Here is a 15,641-nt window from a genome sequence, read left to right as displayed (position 1 = left end):
CCCTCCTTGAAGTCAAAAAATCTGTGAATAACTTTGCAGTCTGCCCTCCATATTTGCAGTTCTGTATCCACCAATTCAACCAACCGCAGACTGTGTAGTATTACACAAACTGAAAAAAATGCGAGGATAAGTGGACCCACACAGTTCAAACCAGTGTTGTTCAAGAGTCAACTATATATAGAAATACAACTGATCTGGATGTTAACCTTGCATCCTGTGACCTTGCTTGCTCATTAGTTTTAAGGTATTTTTGTAGATTCTTTGGGATTTCCTACACAGACAGGAAACAGGGATAGCTTTGTTTCCTCCTGATTGAAATGGGCTTTTTAGTATGATGTTAAATAGGAGTGATGACAGCAGATATTCTTGCTCTGTTCCCAATCTTACAGGGAAGAATTAAGTGTTTCACCATTAAGATATATTATCCATAGGATTTTTTTGGAAGATGCCCTTCAACAGGTTCATGAAGTTCCCTTCTACTTCTAGTTGGCTAAGAGTTTTTATCATGAGAAAATGTTGAATTTTATCAAAAGATTTTTCTGCATCTATTGATATGATCATGTAGGTTTTCCTGGTTTTTGGTATGCTAATATGGTAGATTACAATGATTTTTTTTTTTCTGAATGTTGAACCAGCCTTCCATTCTCAGGATAAACCTCTCCTTTCCTTTATTAACCTTTAATATCTGTGAGGTCTCTAATGATACACCCTTACTCACTCTTGATACAGGTTATCTGTGTTTTCTCTCTCTCTCTCTCTCTTTTTTTTTTACTTCATCAAACTGGCTAGAGGTTTATAAATTTTACTGATCTTTTCAAAGAACCAGCTTTAGATTTCACTGATTTTCTCTACTAATATTCTCTTTTCAAATTCCAATTTCTTTCAATTATGCTTTTTATTATCTCCATCTTTCTGTTTCTTATGGGTTAATTTTGCTCTTCTTTTCCTAGTTTCTTAATGTGGAAGTTTAGATTACTGATTTTTCTTCATTTTCTTCTAGTGTATGCATTTAATGCTATAAAGCTCTATGAACTGCTCTAGCTGCATTCCACAAATTCAGATATATTGTGTTTTCATTTTCATTGTTTAAAATATTTTAAATTTCCCTTGAGACTTACTCATTGATCCATGGATTATTTAAAAGTGTGTTGTTTACACAACATTGTAAAGCAATTATACTCCAATAAAGATATTTTAAAAAAAGTGTGTTGTTTAACTTCCAAATATTTGGGGAATTTCCAGATATCTTTCCGTTAACGGTTTCTAGTTTAATTCCATTATGGTCAGAAAACATACTACAGTTGACCCTTGAACAACATGGGTTTGAATGGTGCAGGTACATTTATATGCAGGATTTTTTCAATAAATACATACAGTACTAAACGATACGTGGTTGGTTAAATCCACTGATGTGGAACTGCAGATATAGAGGGCCCACTATGGGACTTGACCATCTGCAGATCTTCTACAGTGGGTCCTGGAACCAATCATCCATGGATACCAAGGAACAACTGTATACATGGTTTTAATTCTTTGAAATTTGATAAAGCTGATTTTATGACCTAGGGTATGGTATATCTTGGTGAATATTTCAGGTGTACTGAAGAAGAATGTATATTCTGTTGTTGGTCCAGTAGTCAAGACTCTGCAATTCCACTGCAGGGGGCATGGGTTCCATCCCTGGTTGGGGAACTAAGATCCCACATGCCGCGTAGCACGGCCAAAAATTTTAAAAGAAGAGAAAAAAAAAAAGTTCGTTGACAGTGTTGTTCAGGTGAGTTCTATATCCTTGCTGATTTTTTAATCTACTTATTCTATCAATTATAGAAAAGAGTAGTGTTGACATCTCCAACTATAATTTTGTATTAATTTCTTTCTCCTTTCAGACCTCTTCACTTTTGCTTCAAATATTTTGAAATTACTTTGTTAGGTACATATCACATTTAGGACTGTTATGTCTTCTTGGTGAATTGAGCCTTTTATCACTACATAATTTTCTATTTTATCCCCAGTAATTTTCTTTGTTCTAAAGTCTACTTTGTTTGATATTTATATTGCCACTCCAGCTTTCTTTTGGTTATTGTTTGCCTGGTACATCTTTTTCCATGCTTTTATACTTGACCTATCTACATCTTTATATTTAACATGGACTTCTTAAAGAGAGTATATCTGCGTCTTGTTTTTTTAAATTCAATCTCACAATTTCAATTTGTATTTGGTGTGTTTAGAACAGTTATATCTAAATTAATATCTGAGATGCCTGAATTTAAGCACACACCCCTTTATTAGTTTTCTCTTTGTCTCCTCTATTTTTCATTTCTGTTTCCCCTTTCCAGCCTTCTTTTAAATATATGAATATTTTCAGAATTCTATAATATTTTATTTGTTAGCATATTACTGTATCTGTATAGTTTTTTTAGTGGTTGTTCTAGGAATTATAATATACATACAGTAGTCCCCCCTTATCTGTAGTTTCGCTTTCCACAGTTTCAGTTACCCACACTCAACTGTAATATGAAAATATTAAACTCCACAAATAAACAATTCATAAGTTTTAAATATCATGCCATTCTGAGTAGCATGATTAAACCTTGAGGAAAACTCTTTTCTGCCCAGGATGTGAATCATCCCTTTGCCCAGCATATCCACACTGTATATGCTACCTGCCATTAGTCACTTAGCAGCCATCTCAGTTATCAGATTGACTGTCATGGTACAGCAGTGCTTGTGTACAAGTAACTCTTAATTTACTAAATAATGGCCCCAGAGTACAAGAGTAGTGATGCTGGCCATTTGGATATTCTCTTACTGTGCCTAACTTATAAATTAAACTTCATCATAGGTATGTATGTATGTATAGAAAAAAACACAGTATTTATTGGATTTGGAACTATCCACAGTTTCAGGAATCCAGTTGGGATCTTGGAACATATAATCCGTGGATAAAGGGGACCAAGTGTTTTTAAATTTTCATAGTTTACTCAGAATTAAATTTTTCCACCTGAAGTGAAATGTACAACCTTTACAAGATTATACCATTCTTATTTTATATTGTAATCATCCAAGGTATTACATCAACATACAATGAAAACCTCACTAGACAATTCTATTCTTTCTTTCAATGGTCATAAATATTACAAAAATCTTAAAAGAATAAATATAGTCCATGGTATGTAACCAAATATTTACTGTTTTTGTTGCTCTTCATCCCTGAGGCTTAAATTTTCCCTCTTATTTCTCTTTTGCCTGAAGAACTTTCTTTATCATTTATTTTAGAACAAGTCTGCTCATGACAAGTTCTCTAAATTGCCCTTAATCTAAGAATGTCTTTATATATCCTAAAGAATATTACTGCTGGACATAAAATTCTAGGTTGACAGTTTTTCTCTTTCAGCACTTAAAAAAAAAAACAGTTCTTTGGTCTTCTAACCTTTACAGTTTTTGATTTTCTGATGAGAAATCTGCAGTAAATTTTAATCTTTGTTCCTCTATATACAATGTGTTATTTATCTCTGGCTGCTTTCAAGATTTTATCCTCTTTAAGCTTGTTGAATATGTAAATTTGTTTCCTTCACAAATTTGCAAAGTTTTCAGTCATAATTCCTTCAAATATTTTTTGTACCAGTCTCATTTTCCTCTTCTCTGGTACTCTGATGACATAAATGCTAGACCTTCTGATATTGTTCAACAGGTCTCTGAGACTCTGTTCACTTTTTTTCCAAATCTTTTTTTCTCTCTATTACTCAGACTGAATAATTTCTATTGCTCTATATTTGAAGCTTATATTTGTGTGTTAGCTACATTCTGCTATTAAACCCATCCAAACTATTTTTTATTTGATCTTCTGCTTCTGGTCTCACAGTTTCTCCTTCACTTTTGTTTTTTGTTTTTTTTTACTCTTCACTTTTAACCCAAGATCAAGACAGCGTCTCCTCTTAACCAATCTTCAAGCAAATGATATCTCTAGTGGAAAAGAGTCTACAGAATCACTCTTAGCTTGATAATGTCAAAAAATAATGATCAAAACTGAAATGGCAATAGTACTAAAGGAGAGAGCATTGTAAAATGATCCAGAAGTAATACAATTCTAATTATAGTATTTGCCACTAACTTTTCTATGTCTTTGTTTCCTCATCTATTAAAATAAAGAAAGCTGAGCTAGTAATGTTTAAGGTTCTTTTCAGCATTCATATTCTAAATATATATTACATTTACTTATAAAAACATAATTAATATCTTACTCTTTCAATCTGCTTTTCCATTTCTTTATGCTGGTCAAGATGAATTTTCTTTGCCTTTTCAAAAGCTAAACAAATTTTCTCATGCTCTGTATTGATATTGGTTTCTAGACTTCTAACCTTTTCATTCTTTTCCTAGAAATACAGAAACACTTTAAAAGAACATAATTAAGAACGAGTTTTACATAAAAGTACATTAGTAAAGTATAAAATTTATCATACTCTAGGCTTCAAAGAATCATAGTAGTTAATATGTCAACTTCAAAAATATTTAAATATTTATAAAAAAGAGAAAGGGTTTTTTAAAATTGTATCAAAATGATAAGATTGTTTAAAAATGCTGCAAAGCATATCAAAGAACTACTACCATTTCCTTCAATTCTACTAAAATAAAAATGAAGAACTTTAGATAACAACTTGCCATATTAACTTAAAAATATAGAACTTAAAAATATAGAAATAAAAATTGAATAATCTGAAGAGTTTGGTAGAATTTATAATTTCCTATATGGTACATTTTAGAATAACAATACTAAAACAAACATGCTGTTACAAATTAAGTTCCTTAAAGCCACAGTAAATCTGTAGCAAAAAAAAAGGTAATTTTTACCATAAGTTCCTGTTCTAGTTCCGCATTTTTTGCAGCAATAGAGGAATAAGCAACTATTTTTTCTTCTAGCTGTTTCTCTAGAGTTAAAACTTGAGAACATTTCTTTGTCATCTGAAAACACATTGAAATAAATAAAAAATTATTTTTTAAAAATAAGTGACAATTCAGAAGAAGAACAGTGAAGGGAAGACCAGAAACATGACATAGCTTATTCCATCTGTGTAATACGTAAGTATTTATTTCAGATCCCTATGATCAAATAGGATTGCCCCGAACCCATTTCATAAAAGTAGCTATTAAAGACTGAAATTAGTACAATAAAATGTTAACAGTAGTAATTTCTTGTGGTAGAACTATCAATGTTTTATTTTCTTCTTTGTCCCTTTTTGTATTTTCAACGAGACTGTGCTAATATTTTAATTTTAAAAAAGCTATTCATCTCAGTACTTGGCAATTTTCTAAGTAAGCTGATGGCTATAGTTATAGACTGACTAAATCTCCTTTCCATTACTTAAGTTCCTATCCCACAGGTCTTTTCCCTAGTCTTGGTTACAGACTTTAAGATGAAAAATCAGACATTTAAAAAAGTACCCTCAGGGGCTTCCCTGGTGGCGCAGTGGTTGAGAATCTGCCTGCCAGTGCAGGGGACACGGGTTCGAGCCCTGGTTTGGGAAGATCCCACATGCCTCGGAGCGGCTGGGCCCGTGCGCCACAGCTACTGAGCCTCCGCATCTGGAGTCTGTGCTCCACAAGAGAGGCCGCGATAGTGACAGGCCTGCACATCGTGATGAAGAGTGGCCCCCACTTGCCACAACTAGAGAAAGCCCTCGCACAGAAACGAAGACCCAACACAGCAAAAATAAATAAATAAAAAAAATAAAAAATAAAAAAAATAAAAATAGAAAAGTACCCTCAGATAGCTGCAGCCTCTGGTTTGAAGGGTGAGTAGAGCATATACACACGTGGACCTGGTCCACAATTACCTAATAAGGCATCCTGTTCTGTCCTCAGTGGAAATGACGATCAGATATTCATAAAACATACTTTATCCCCTTTTCAGAATGTAATCCATAAGATATCTGCATCAGATTCACATGTAATTGTTTAAAAATGCAGATTCCTTTGCATTACTCCATACGTACTAAATCAGAATCACTGGAATAGGACCCAAAACGTGCATGTTTAACAGGCTTTCCAGGTGGTTCTACTGTTTGCTAAAATTTGAAATCCTCTATTACTACCCCTTTTTTTCCAATTACATAATCCAAATTTTTTACTTGTAAATATGTATTAGCCATATTAACTTATACTTGGAAGAAATAATAGAATGCAGTACAGTGTTTCACCAAATTTAGCCACTACAGTATTTTCCTACTTTTAACATATGTTAAAACCCAGAAGTTTCCAAATATAATTTTAAAAGAAGTTATAACTCATGAGGTACCATTAATTTTTTTTTTAGTGTATAAATCTGGACTTTAACATACAAGTTTTACAAAAACCTTACAACACTTTTTTCTTCTCTCAAAATCCAGTACATATAAATAGCTAATTCAAGCTTACTTCACTTTCAAGTTTGCTAGCGTTTGAAGCTTTCTCTAGCAGCTCCTCTTGAATCAGTTGAAACTGACTAGTTCTGTGGGCCATGTTAACCTTCAAATCAGAATTCTCAGCTTCTATCTGCATCAACTTATCACGTAATTCTTCTATTCCAGAAGCAAGTCTTTGCCTTTCTCTTTCATATTGCTTGTTCACAGTATGTTGATTTTGATCTTTTATACTTTCTGTTAATAAACATAAAAGGAAAATTGTTCTGTATAAAACTTAAAGAATAAAAACCCATTTCAATGTTGAAAGATTTAATCATAAGTTTAGTTTCTGATCTAAAGAATACTAAAGTGGATGGAGAATAAAACATACATTAAGGAAAATATAATGAAGGAACATGGTAAGCAAGGTACTTCCTATTATTAAATACATAACAAAGTAGGAATAAGGTCTTCTGACTCACTCACTTTTCTTTTTTCCACAAAGAGCCCGTCTCCATCTTTAAAAATCCCATTATTTGGACATAAATCATTGTTTGAAAAAAAAAACCCAGAACACACAAACATTGTCCTGTCTCCTTAAACCAAAGTTTATCATAAATTTATTTGGATAACTTGAGATCATTAATAATATTTGCTACTGTATACAGATATAGGTTCAAAAGTCAAAAACAGAGAATCCCTCTTATTCCAAACAAGCTGATGAGAACTCAGTAATGCTTTTTAAAAACACTGAAGGTTATCAGAGGTAGTTGTTTGAATATATCTTTTCTCCATTATAAATGTACACACCTATGCCCACTCAAAGGTAAACAAGCTTTCAGGAGTGCTTTAAAGTAGATGCATAGGGACTTCCCTGGTGGCACAGTGGATAAGAATCCAGCTGCTAATGCAGGGGACAGAGGTTCAATCCCTGGTCCGGGAAGATCCCATATGCCGTGGAGCAACTAAGCCCATGCGCCACAACTACTGAGCCTGTGCTCTAGAGCCCACGAGCCACAACTACTGAGCCCACATGCTGCAACTACTGAAGCCCACGCGCCTAGAGCCCGTGCTCTGCAACAAGAGAAGCCACTGCAATGAGAAGCCCGCGCACCACAACGAAGAGTAGACCCGCTCAACACAACTAGAGAAAGCTCACGCACAGCAACGAAGATCCAACACAGCCATAAATAAATTAATTTTAAAAAATAAATAAATAAAGTAGATGCATAATGTAGATGACTGCCTGAGAATACACAGATGTGGAAACAAGTACAGATGTACTATCCCTTCAAGGACTGCATAAGTAGCCATTTCCCATCAATTCTCCATATCCCTAACAATTCAATTTCTAAGTAATCTATCATTGTCTCTGTTCTTCTGTGACGTTAGAGAATATATGATATATACTATCACCACCTCTAATAACTAGAATTCCCTCTGCTGATCCCATCATTCTCTTCTGTAGTCCCTCTAATTACTTAGGTATCTAATTTTCTCTGCTGTCATTTCTTTTTTTTTTTTTTTTTTTTTTTTTTTGCGGTATGCGGGCCTCTCACTGTTGTGGCCTCTCCCGTTGCGGAGCACAGGCTCCGGATGCACAGGCTCAGCGGCCATGGCTCACGGGCCCAGCCGCTCCGCGGCATATGGGATCCTCCCGGACCAGGGCACGAACCCGTATCCCCTGCATCGGCAGGCGGACTCTCAACCACTGCGCCACCAGGGAGGCCCTCTGCTGTCATTTCTGCTACTGGCAACCCATTGTCCTTGAAGATAGAGCATGGTAAGTTAAAGATGCATATGTTAACCATTAGGGCAACCACTAAAAAAAAGAGAGGTATAATTAATTATTCAATTGAGAACATTAAAAAAATGGAATACTATAATTCATTCAAAAGAAGGCAAGAAAGATGAACAAAGGCCAATAGAATAGAAAGCAAACAAATACCAAGATGGTAGATTTAAACCCCAAAAGATCGATAATTACATTAAATGTAAGTAACCTAAACATTCCAATAAAAGAGTAAAAATCACTGGTTATTAAAGCAAGAATCAATTATATGCTTTCTATTAGAAACTCACCTATATATAAAGATACAGGTTTAAAAGGATGGAAAAAGTTTTACCAGGCAAACACTGATCAACAAAAAGCTGCAGTGATTAACTATCAGACAGTTATCAGACAGTTATGACAGTTAAAAGAAAAAAATAGCATTGTCTACTGAGGTTTTCAATGTATGCTGGTGTAATACACTGGACAATTACAATATAAAAGATGGATGGTAAAGAGACCTATAATCTTGTAAAGTTTCTACATTTCACTTCAAGTGGAAAAAATCTTAATTCTGAGTAAACTATAAACTATCAGAAAGAAATTTACTCTATCAGTCTGGAAGGACGTCGTTGTTGAGCTATCAAGAAAAACTACCCTGCCTTCCAGTTCTTTGACAAAACCTCAGATGTGTGGCCTTCTGGCCAAGTGCCTGTGCTTTCATATTGTTGGAGCTCTCATTTGTCTCCCTAGGAGTTGCAACTTTCTGTAAGTTTGCTGTAGCTGAACCAAGAAAGAAGGCATATGCAGATTTCTACAGAAATTATGATTCCATAAAACATTTTGAAGAGATGAGGAAGGTTGATAACTTTCAGAGTGCAAAGTGATTTTGGGATATAAAGAATTTCTTTGGGTTGAGTTCCATGGAAGTTTGTCACTTACCTGTGTTCCTGAACTATGAAACTATGAACTATGAATATCTGGGCTAAGGAATAGTTTCTCTTGATAAATAATTAACAAATAAAAAAAACAGAAATTTAGAGAACAACCCCATTTACAATTGAGTCAAAAAGAATAAAATACTTAGGAATAAATATAACCAAGTAGGTAAAAGATCTGTATACTGAAAACTACAAGACGTTGACGAAAGAAACTGAAGACAAAAATAAATGGAAAGACATCTCATTCTCATGGATTAGAAGAATTAACATTGTAAAACTGTCCATCCTACCCAAAGTGACCTACTGATTCAATTCAACCCCTATCAAAATTCCAATGGCGTTTTTCACAGAAATTAACAAACAATCCTAAATATTTATATGGAACCACAAAAGAGAAAGAAGAACAAAACTGGAGGCATTACACTTCCTGGTTTCAAACTATATTACAAAGTTATAGTAATCAGAAAAAGTATGGTACTGGCATAAAAACAGACACATAGATCAATGGAACAAAATAGAAAGACTATAAATAAATATATGTATATATGGTCAATTAATTTACAACAAAGGAGTGAAGAGTATTCCATGGGGAAAGGATAGTCCCATCAATAAATGGTGTCAGGAAAACTGGACAGCAATATACCAAAAAAATGAAACTGGACCATTATCTTACACCATACACAAAAGTTAACTTAAAATGGATTAAAGACATGAACATAACACCTAAAGCCATAAAACTCCTAGGGGGAAAAAAAACCAAAAACAGACTGTAAGCTATTAGACATCAGTCTCAGCAATGATTTTTTTTTGGATTTTATACCAAAAGCAAAACCAAATGTGTGGGACTATATCAAACTAAAAATCTCCTGTACAGCAAAAGAAACCACCAATAAAATGAAAAGTCAACCTATGGAATGGGAGAAAATATTTGTAAATCATGTATCTGATAAGAGGTTAATAATCAAAATATATTTTAAAATTCATATAACTCAACAGCAAAAAAAAAAAAAAAAAAAGGGAAAAGGATCTGAATAGACATGTTGCCAGACAAGACACCAATGGCCAACAAGGTACATGAAAAGGTGCTTAACAACACTAGTCATGGAAATCTAATCAAAACAACAATGAGATATCACCTCATAGATGTTAGAAAGGCTATTATCAAAAAGACAGGAAATAACAAGGGTTGACAAGAATGTGGAGAAAACGGAACCCTGGTGCCCTGCTAGCAGGAATGTAAACTGGTACAGCTACTGTGGAAAACAGTATGAGGGTTTCTCAAAAATTAAAAACAGAACTACCATATGACCCAGCGTCCACTTCTGGGTATTTTTCTGAAGAAAACAAAATACTAATTAGAAAAGATATCTGCACTCCCATGTTCACTGCAGCATTATTTACAATAGCCAAAATATGGTAGCAACCAAAGTGCCCATCAATTGATAAATGGATAAAGAAGATGAATATGTAAAATGTATTTATATAATAGAATATTAGTCAGCCATGAAACAGAACAAAATCCTGCCATTTGCAACAACATTGATTGATCTAGATGGTACTATGCTAAGTGAAATAAGCTAGACAAAGACAAATACTGTATGATTTCATTTATATATGGAATCTAAAAAAACAAAACAAATGAAGAAACATAACAAAACAGAAACAGACTCATAGATACAGAGAACAAACTGGTGGTTGCAGTTGGGGAAGGGGAAGGAGGAGGAGATAAATAAAATAGGTGAGAGAGATAAAGAGGCACAAACTCTCAGTTACAAAATAAATGAGTCATGGGGATGAAAGGTACAGTATGGGGAATACAGTCAATAATATTGTAATAACATTGTATGGTGACAGATGGTAACTAGACTTATTGTGGTGATTTTGTAATGTAGAATCTTTATGTTGTGCACCTGGAACTAACAGTGTTGTAGGTCAATTATACTTTAATGATAAAGAAAGAAAGAAAAAGAAAGGAAGAAAGAAAGGGCAATATTCAAATTTTTAAAAGCAACAAACAAGCAAATAAACAAAACCTAAAGAGTCTTAAAAAGACTACCTAATAACCTAGATAATTATATATAAGGTATTCAAGTGATTTGCTATTATTACAAATACTGCAAGTTTTCTTCTACACGGTGGTTTCTTCATGTTAATTATTGGCTAAGAACTAAGTATATTAAAAGTAAAAGTGGATCCATAATGTATGACATGATGATAATAAGTTACACTGTTGTATAGTATATTTGAAATTTAAGAGAGTAGATCTTAAAACTTTTTTCCTTTTTTTTGGTATGTAAATGAGATGACAATGTTAACCAAATTTACTGTGGAAATCATAACGTATGTAAGTCAACTCATTACACTATACACAAACTTACATAATGCTGTATGTCAACTATATCTCAAAAGAAGTGCAAAAAAAATTTTCACCCAATAATTACAGAATACAGAATTTTTTCAAGTGAATCTGGAATATTCACCAAGATAGACCATATGCTGGCCAATAAACTGAGTCTCAAAATATTTAAAAAATTGAAATCAGGTACATTCATGAATTCATTTGTTTAATGAAACCAACCTAATGTCCACCACTAATAACACAGAGATATCTGGAAAATGACTAAATATTTGGAAATAAACACACACAAGAGATATTATATTTTGAACTGAATAAAATGAAAGCATAACATTTAAAATTAATGGGATGCAGCTAAAGCATTGCCTAAAGGGAATTTTATACCTTTAAATACTTACATCTGAAAAGAAGAAAGGTTTAAAGTCAATAATCTAAGCTTTCACTTTAAGAAAAATTTAAAAAGAAGAGAAAATTAAACCCAAAATAACTGGGAAGGAGTATATGGATCCTGAGGGAAATGTTATACAGTAGTCCTCCCTTATCCTAGTTTTTGCATTCCATGGTTTCAGTTACCTGCTGTCAACTGAGGCTCGAAAATAATAAATGGAAAATTCCAGAAATAAACAATTCATAAGTTATAAACTGTGTGCCGTTCTGAGTAGTGTGATGAAGTCTCACACTCTCCCTTGCCGTCCAGCTCCGTCCTGCCTAGGATGTCAATAATAGTCCCTTTGTCCATGTATCCCACCCGTTGGTCACTTAGTGGCCAACTAGGTTATCAAATCAACTGTTGCAGTATCGCAGTGCATGTGTTCAAGTAATCCTTATTTTACTTAATAATGGTCCCAAAGTGCAAGGGTAGTGATGCTAGCAATTCAAATATAAAAGAAGCCGTAACATGCTCCCTTTAAGTGAAAAGGTGAAAGTACTAGACTTAATAAGAAAAAAAGTTGTATGCTGAGGTTGCTAAAATCTACAGTAAGACCCTTAATCCATGAAATTGTAAAGAAAAAAGAAATTTGTGCTAGTTTTGCTATCACACGTCAAACTGCAAAAGTTATAGCCACAATGTGTGAAGATGGAAAAGGTATTAAATTTGTACAATAAGATACTTTGAGGGAGAGAGAGGCCACACTCACATAACTTTTATTATAGTATACTGTTATAATTGTTCTACTTTATTATTATTGTTGTTAATCTCTTACTGTGCCTAAGTTACAAATTAAACTTCATCACAGGCATGTATGTATAGGAAAAAACATAGTAGTACATAGGGTTTCGTACTATCTGCAGCTTCAGGCATCCACCAGGGGTCTTGGAATGTATCCTGGGAGGATAGGCAGGGACTACTGTATGTCTTGATTGTGGTGATGGTAACAAGGGTATAACCATATGAAAAAACCAAACATCTGGACTTCCCTGGTGGTGCAGTGGTTAAGAATCCGCCTTTCAATGCAGGGGACACGGGTTCGAGCCCTGGTCCGGGAAGATCCCACATGCCGCGGAGCAACTAAGCCCATGTGCCACAACTACTGAGCCTGCACTCTAGAGCCCGTGAGCCAAAACTACTGAGGCTGCATGCCACAACTACTGAAGCCCGTGAGCCTAGAGCCCATGCTCCACAACAAGATAAGCCACCACAATGAGAAGACCATGCACCACAACGAAGAGTAGTCCCCACTCACCGCAGCTAGAGAAAGCCCGTGCGCAGTAACGAAGACCCAAGGCAGCCAAAAATAAATAAATAAATTTATTTTTAAAAAAATCTGACAAAAAGCATTGAGCTTTTATTTTAAATGGATGCATCTTAAGTAAATTTTACTTCAAAAATATATTTTTAAAGAATGATGCAAAGTTCAAGAATTTTGAAATAATTTTTACTGTCTTATGAACACATAAGTAGTAATAACAGATTATCAAGTATGTTTGATAATAGTAACCAGTTGATAATCTGTTTCTTTAAAAAACTATCATAAAGAACTCTGATTATATTTATAATAAGAATTGAATATGATATACTTACCTACTTGATTACCTCCTAGTTTTACAGGTTCTGTTTCTAAACTATTTAATTTGCCACTTTCTTGGTTGTCATTAGAAGCAATAAGATTGTGAGATAATTGATTAGCGGTCAGGTTTGCCTGAAGCTTTTGAATTTCTGCCTCTTTCATTGCAAGCTTAATCCTGGCACAAAAGAAAATAAACCAAAAATTATTAGAAAGATTCTATAAAAATACCACAAACCATTTTCCCCTTTCAAATTAAAATAATTTTAATTTAAAAAGTTTTAAACTCTGATATTAGTCAACTATTGGCCAAGATACAGAAAGTCTTATATACAACTGATTACATTGTAAACTGGTTCAGCTACTTTAGAAACTTGATAGTATACACCCTATGACCCAGCAATTTTACTTTTAGAAATATCTGCTAGAGAAATTCTCGCATATTGTACAGGAAACGTGTAAGTATGGACTTTGCAGCACTATTTGTAATAGAGGAAAACTAGAAATAAGGCAACTGTCGATAAAGGAACAGATAAATTGTGATGTAGTTGTAGGAGAGACTCTTATACAGCTATTAAAACTAAACTAACCACACTAATCCATCCATTGATCAACCATTCTACCTACCTACCTTGACACGATGAGTTTTAAAAATGATGCTGAGTGAAAAAGCAAAATTACAAAACATATAAAAACAGTATATTTATATGTGTGAGTATAAACAAACACAAATGAATTGAAGGATAGATATCCATCTCATGATGGTAGATACTTAGGAGGAGAATGGGACTAGTGTTAAGGATCAAAGGGCATTATCTACCCTGTAATGTTTTATTTTTTATTTAAAGAAACAGATTTGAAAAAAATATCAAAAAATGTTAAGAAGAAACAGCTCTTAATTGTGGAAATACAGATATTTGTTATAATACTCTTTAGACTTTTCTGTATATTTCTCAGCTTCTCAACTAAAGATCTTAATTACCAATTTTTAAAACACATCGTATGTGCTAAAACTTCAACATCTGAAAACCGTACCTCAATTCCGAAATCACCATTTTATTTGTCTCACAGCAGCCAATGTAACTGTCTTCCTTGTTTGACAAAATACTCATCTGGTGCTTAGACAGAGATGATTTAAAACCAAACATTTCTCTTTTTAACTGCAAGTTTAAAAACAAACATATATAAACTTACAATATCTATGATACAATTTATTTATTTATTTATTTATTTATTTATTTATGGCTGTGCTGGGTCTTCATTGCTGCGCAAGGGCTTTCTCTAGCTGTATTGAGCAGGGGATACTCTTTGTTGAGGTGAGCGGGCTCCTCATTTGTGGTGGCTTCTCTTGTTGCGGAGCATGGGCTCTAGGCACATGGGCTTCAGTAGTTGTGGTGTGCGGGCTCAGCAGTTGTGGCTCGCAGGCTCTAGAGCCCAGGCTCAGTAGTTGTGGTGCACAGGCTTAGTTGCTCCACGGCATGTGGGATCTTCCCGGGCCAGGGATCAAACCTGTGTCCCCTGCACTGGCAGGCAGATTCTTAACCACTGTGCCACCAGGGAAGTCCGATACAATTATTTTTTATGTAAGTTTGAAAAATTGTGTGAATTTAATAGAAACAATCTAACAGCCATCAACAGAATGCATGAATTCATTATGAAATATTAACATAATGGGAAAACTACAATAGTTAAAATAAATCTGCATTATATAAATCATTATGGAGACATCACATGACACTGAGTGAAAAACAACAGAGGAACATATCGTACTTTCAAAAATGCACTGAACTATATATTTTTACGGATACATCTGTATGTGGCAATATTTAAAATATGGGCAAGAAGGTACATATGAATTTCAAAATCGTGGCTACCTCTGAGGAGAGAGGGAGAGAATGGGGATCTAATGAAGTACATAATGAGGCTTTATTTCCCTATAAATTTTTATTCTAAAAACGTCTGAAGTAGATATCACAATATATTTCCCAGATTTAGCAAATGTGCTATATTGGTCTCTTTATGTATTCTGTATGTTCTGAATAATAATTTTAAAAATTAGTTGTGAAAAGGGGCAAGGTAAGCACTTAATGACTACTACCTTCAAACTATAACAAAATCACACTTTTTAGAAATAGACAAATTCACATTTCCAAATCATGTTATATGGGATCAAGCATATATTATCACACC

General features: G+C 34.0%; 1 protein-coding gene across 5 annotated transcripts in view; it reads right to left on the bottom strand.

The window, feature by feature from the left end:
* The window catches only part of CCDC18 (coiled-coil domain containing 18), a 134,485-nt gene that overhangs the window by 90,389 nt on the left and 28,455 nt on the right, over nt 1-15,641 (bottom strand). For all 5 annotated transcript variants that reach the window (XM_082612782.1, XM_082612781.1, XM_082612783.1 and 2 more), the window contains 5 exons: nt 14,487-14,611; nt 13,469-13,629; nt 6,412-6,632; nt 4,849-4,959; nt 4,242-4,373 (listed from right to left, as the gene is read on the bottom strand). In XM_082612782.1, coding sequence (XP_082468908.1) covers nt 4,242-4,373; nt 4,849-4,959; nt 6,412-6,632; nt 13,469-13,629; nt 14,487-14,611 — 750 coding nt within the window. The remainder of the gene's footprint in view (nt 1-4,241; nt 4,374-4,848; nt 4,960-6,411; nt 6,633-13,468; nt 13,630-14,486; nt 14,612-15,641) is intronic.

This window comes from Mesoplodon mirus (genome assembly GCF_964341445.2).
Source record: "Mesoplodon mirus genome assembly, chromosome: 3".
Taxonomy (NCBI): Eukaryota; Metazoa; Chordata; class Mammalia; order Artiodactyla; family Ziphiidae; genus Mesoplodon; species Mesoplodon mirus.
Note: the sequence above shows the minus strand (reverse complement) of the source record. Positions and strands in the feature narration are given on the sequence as shown.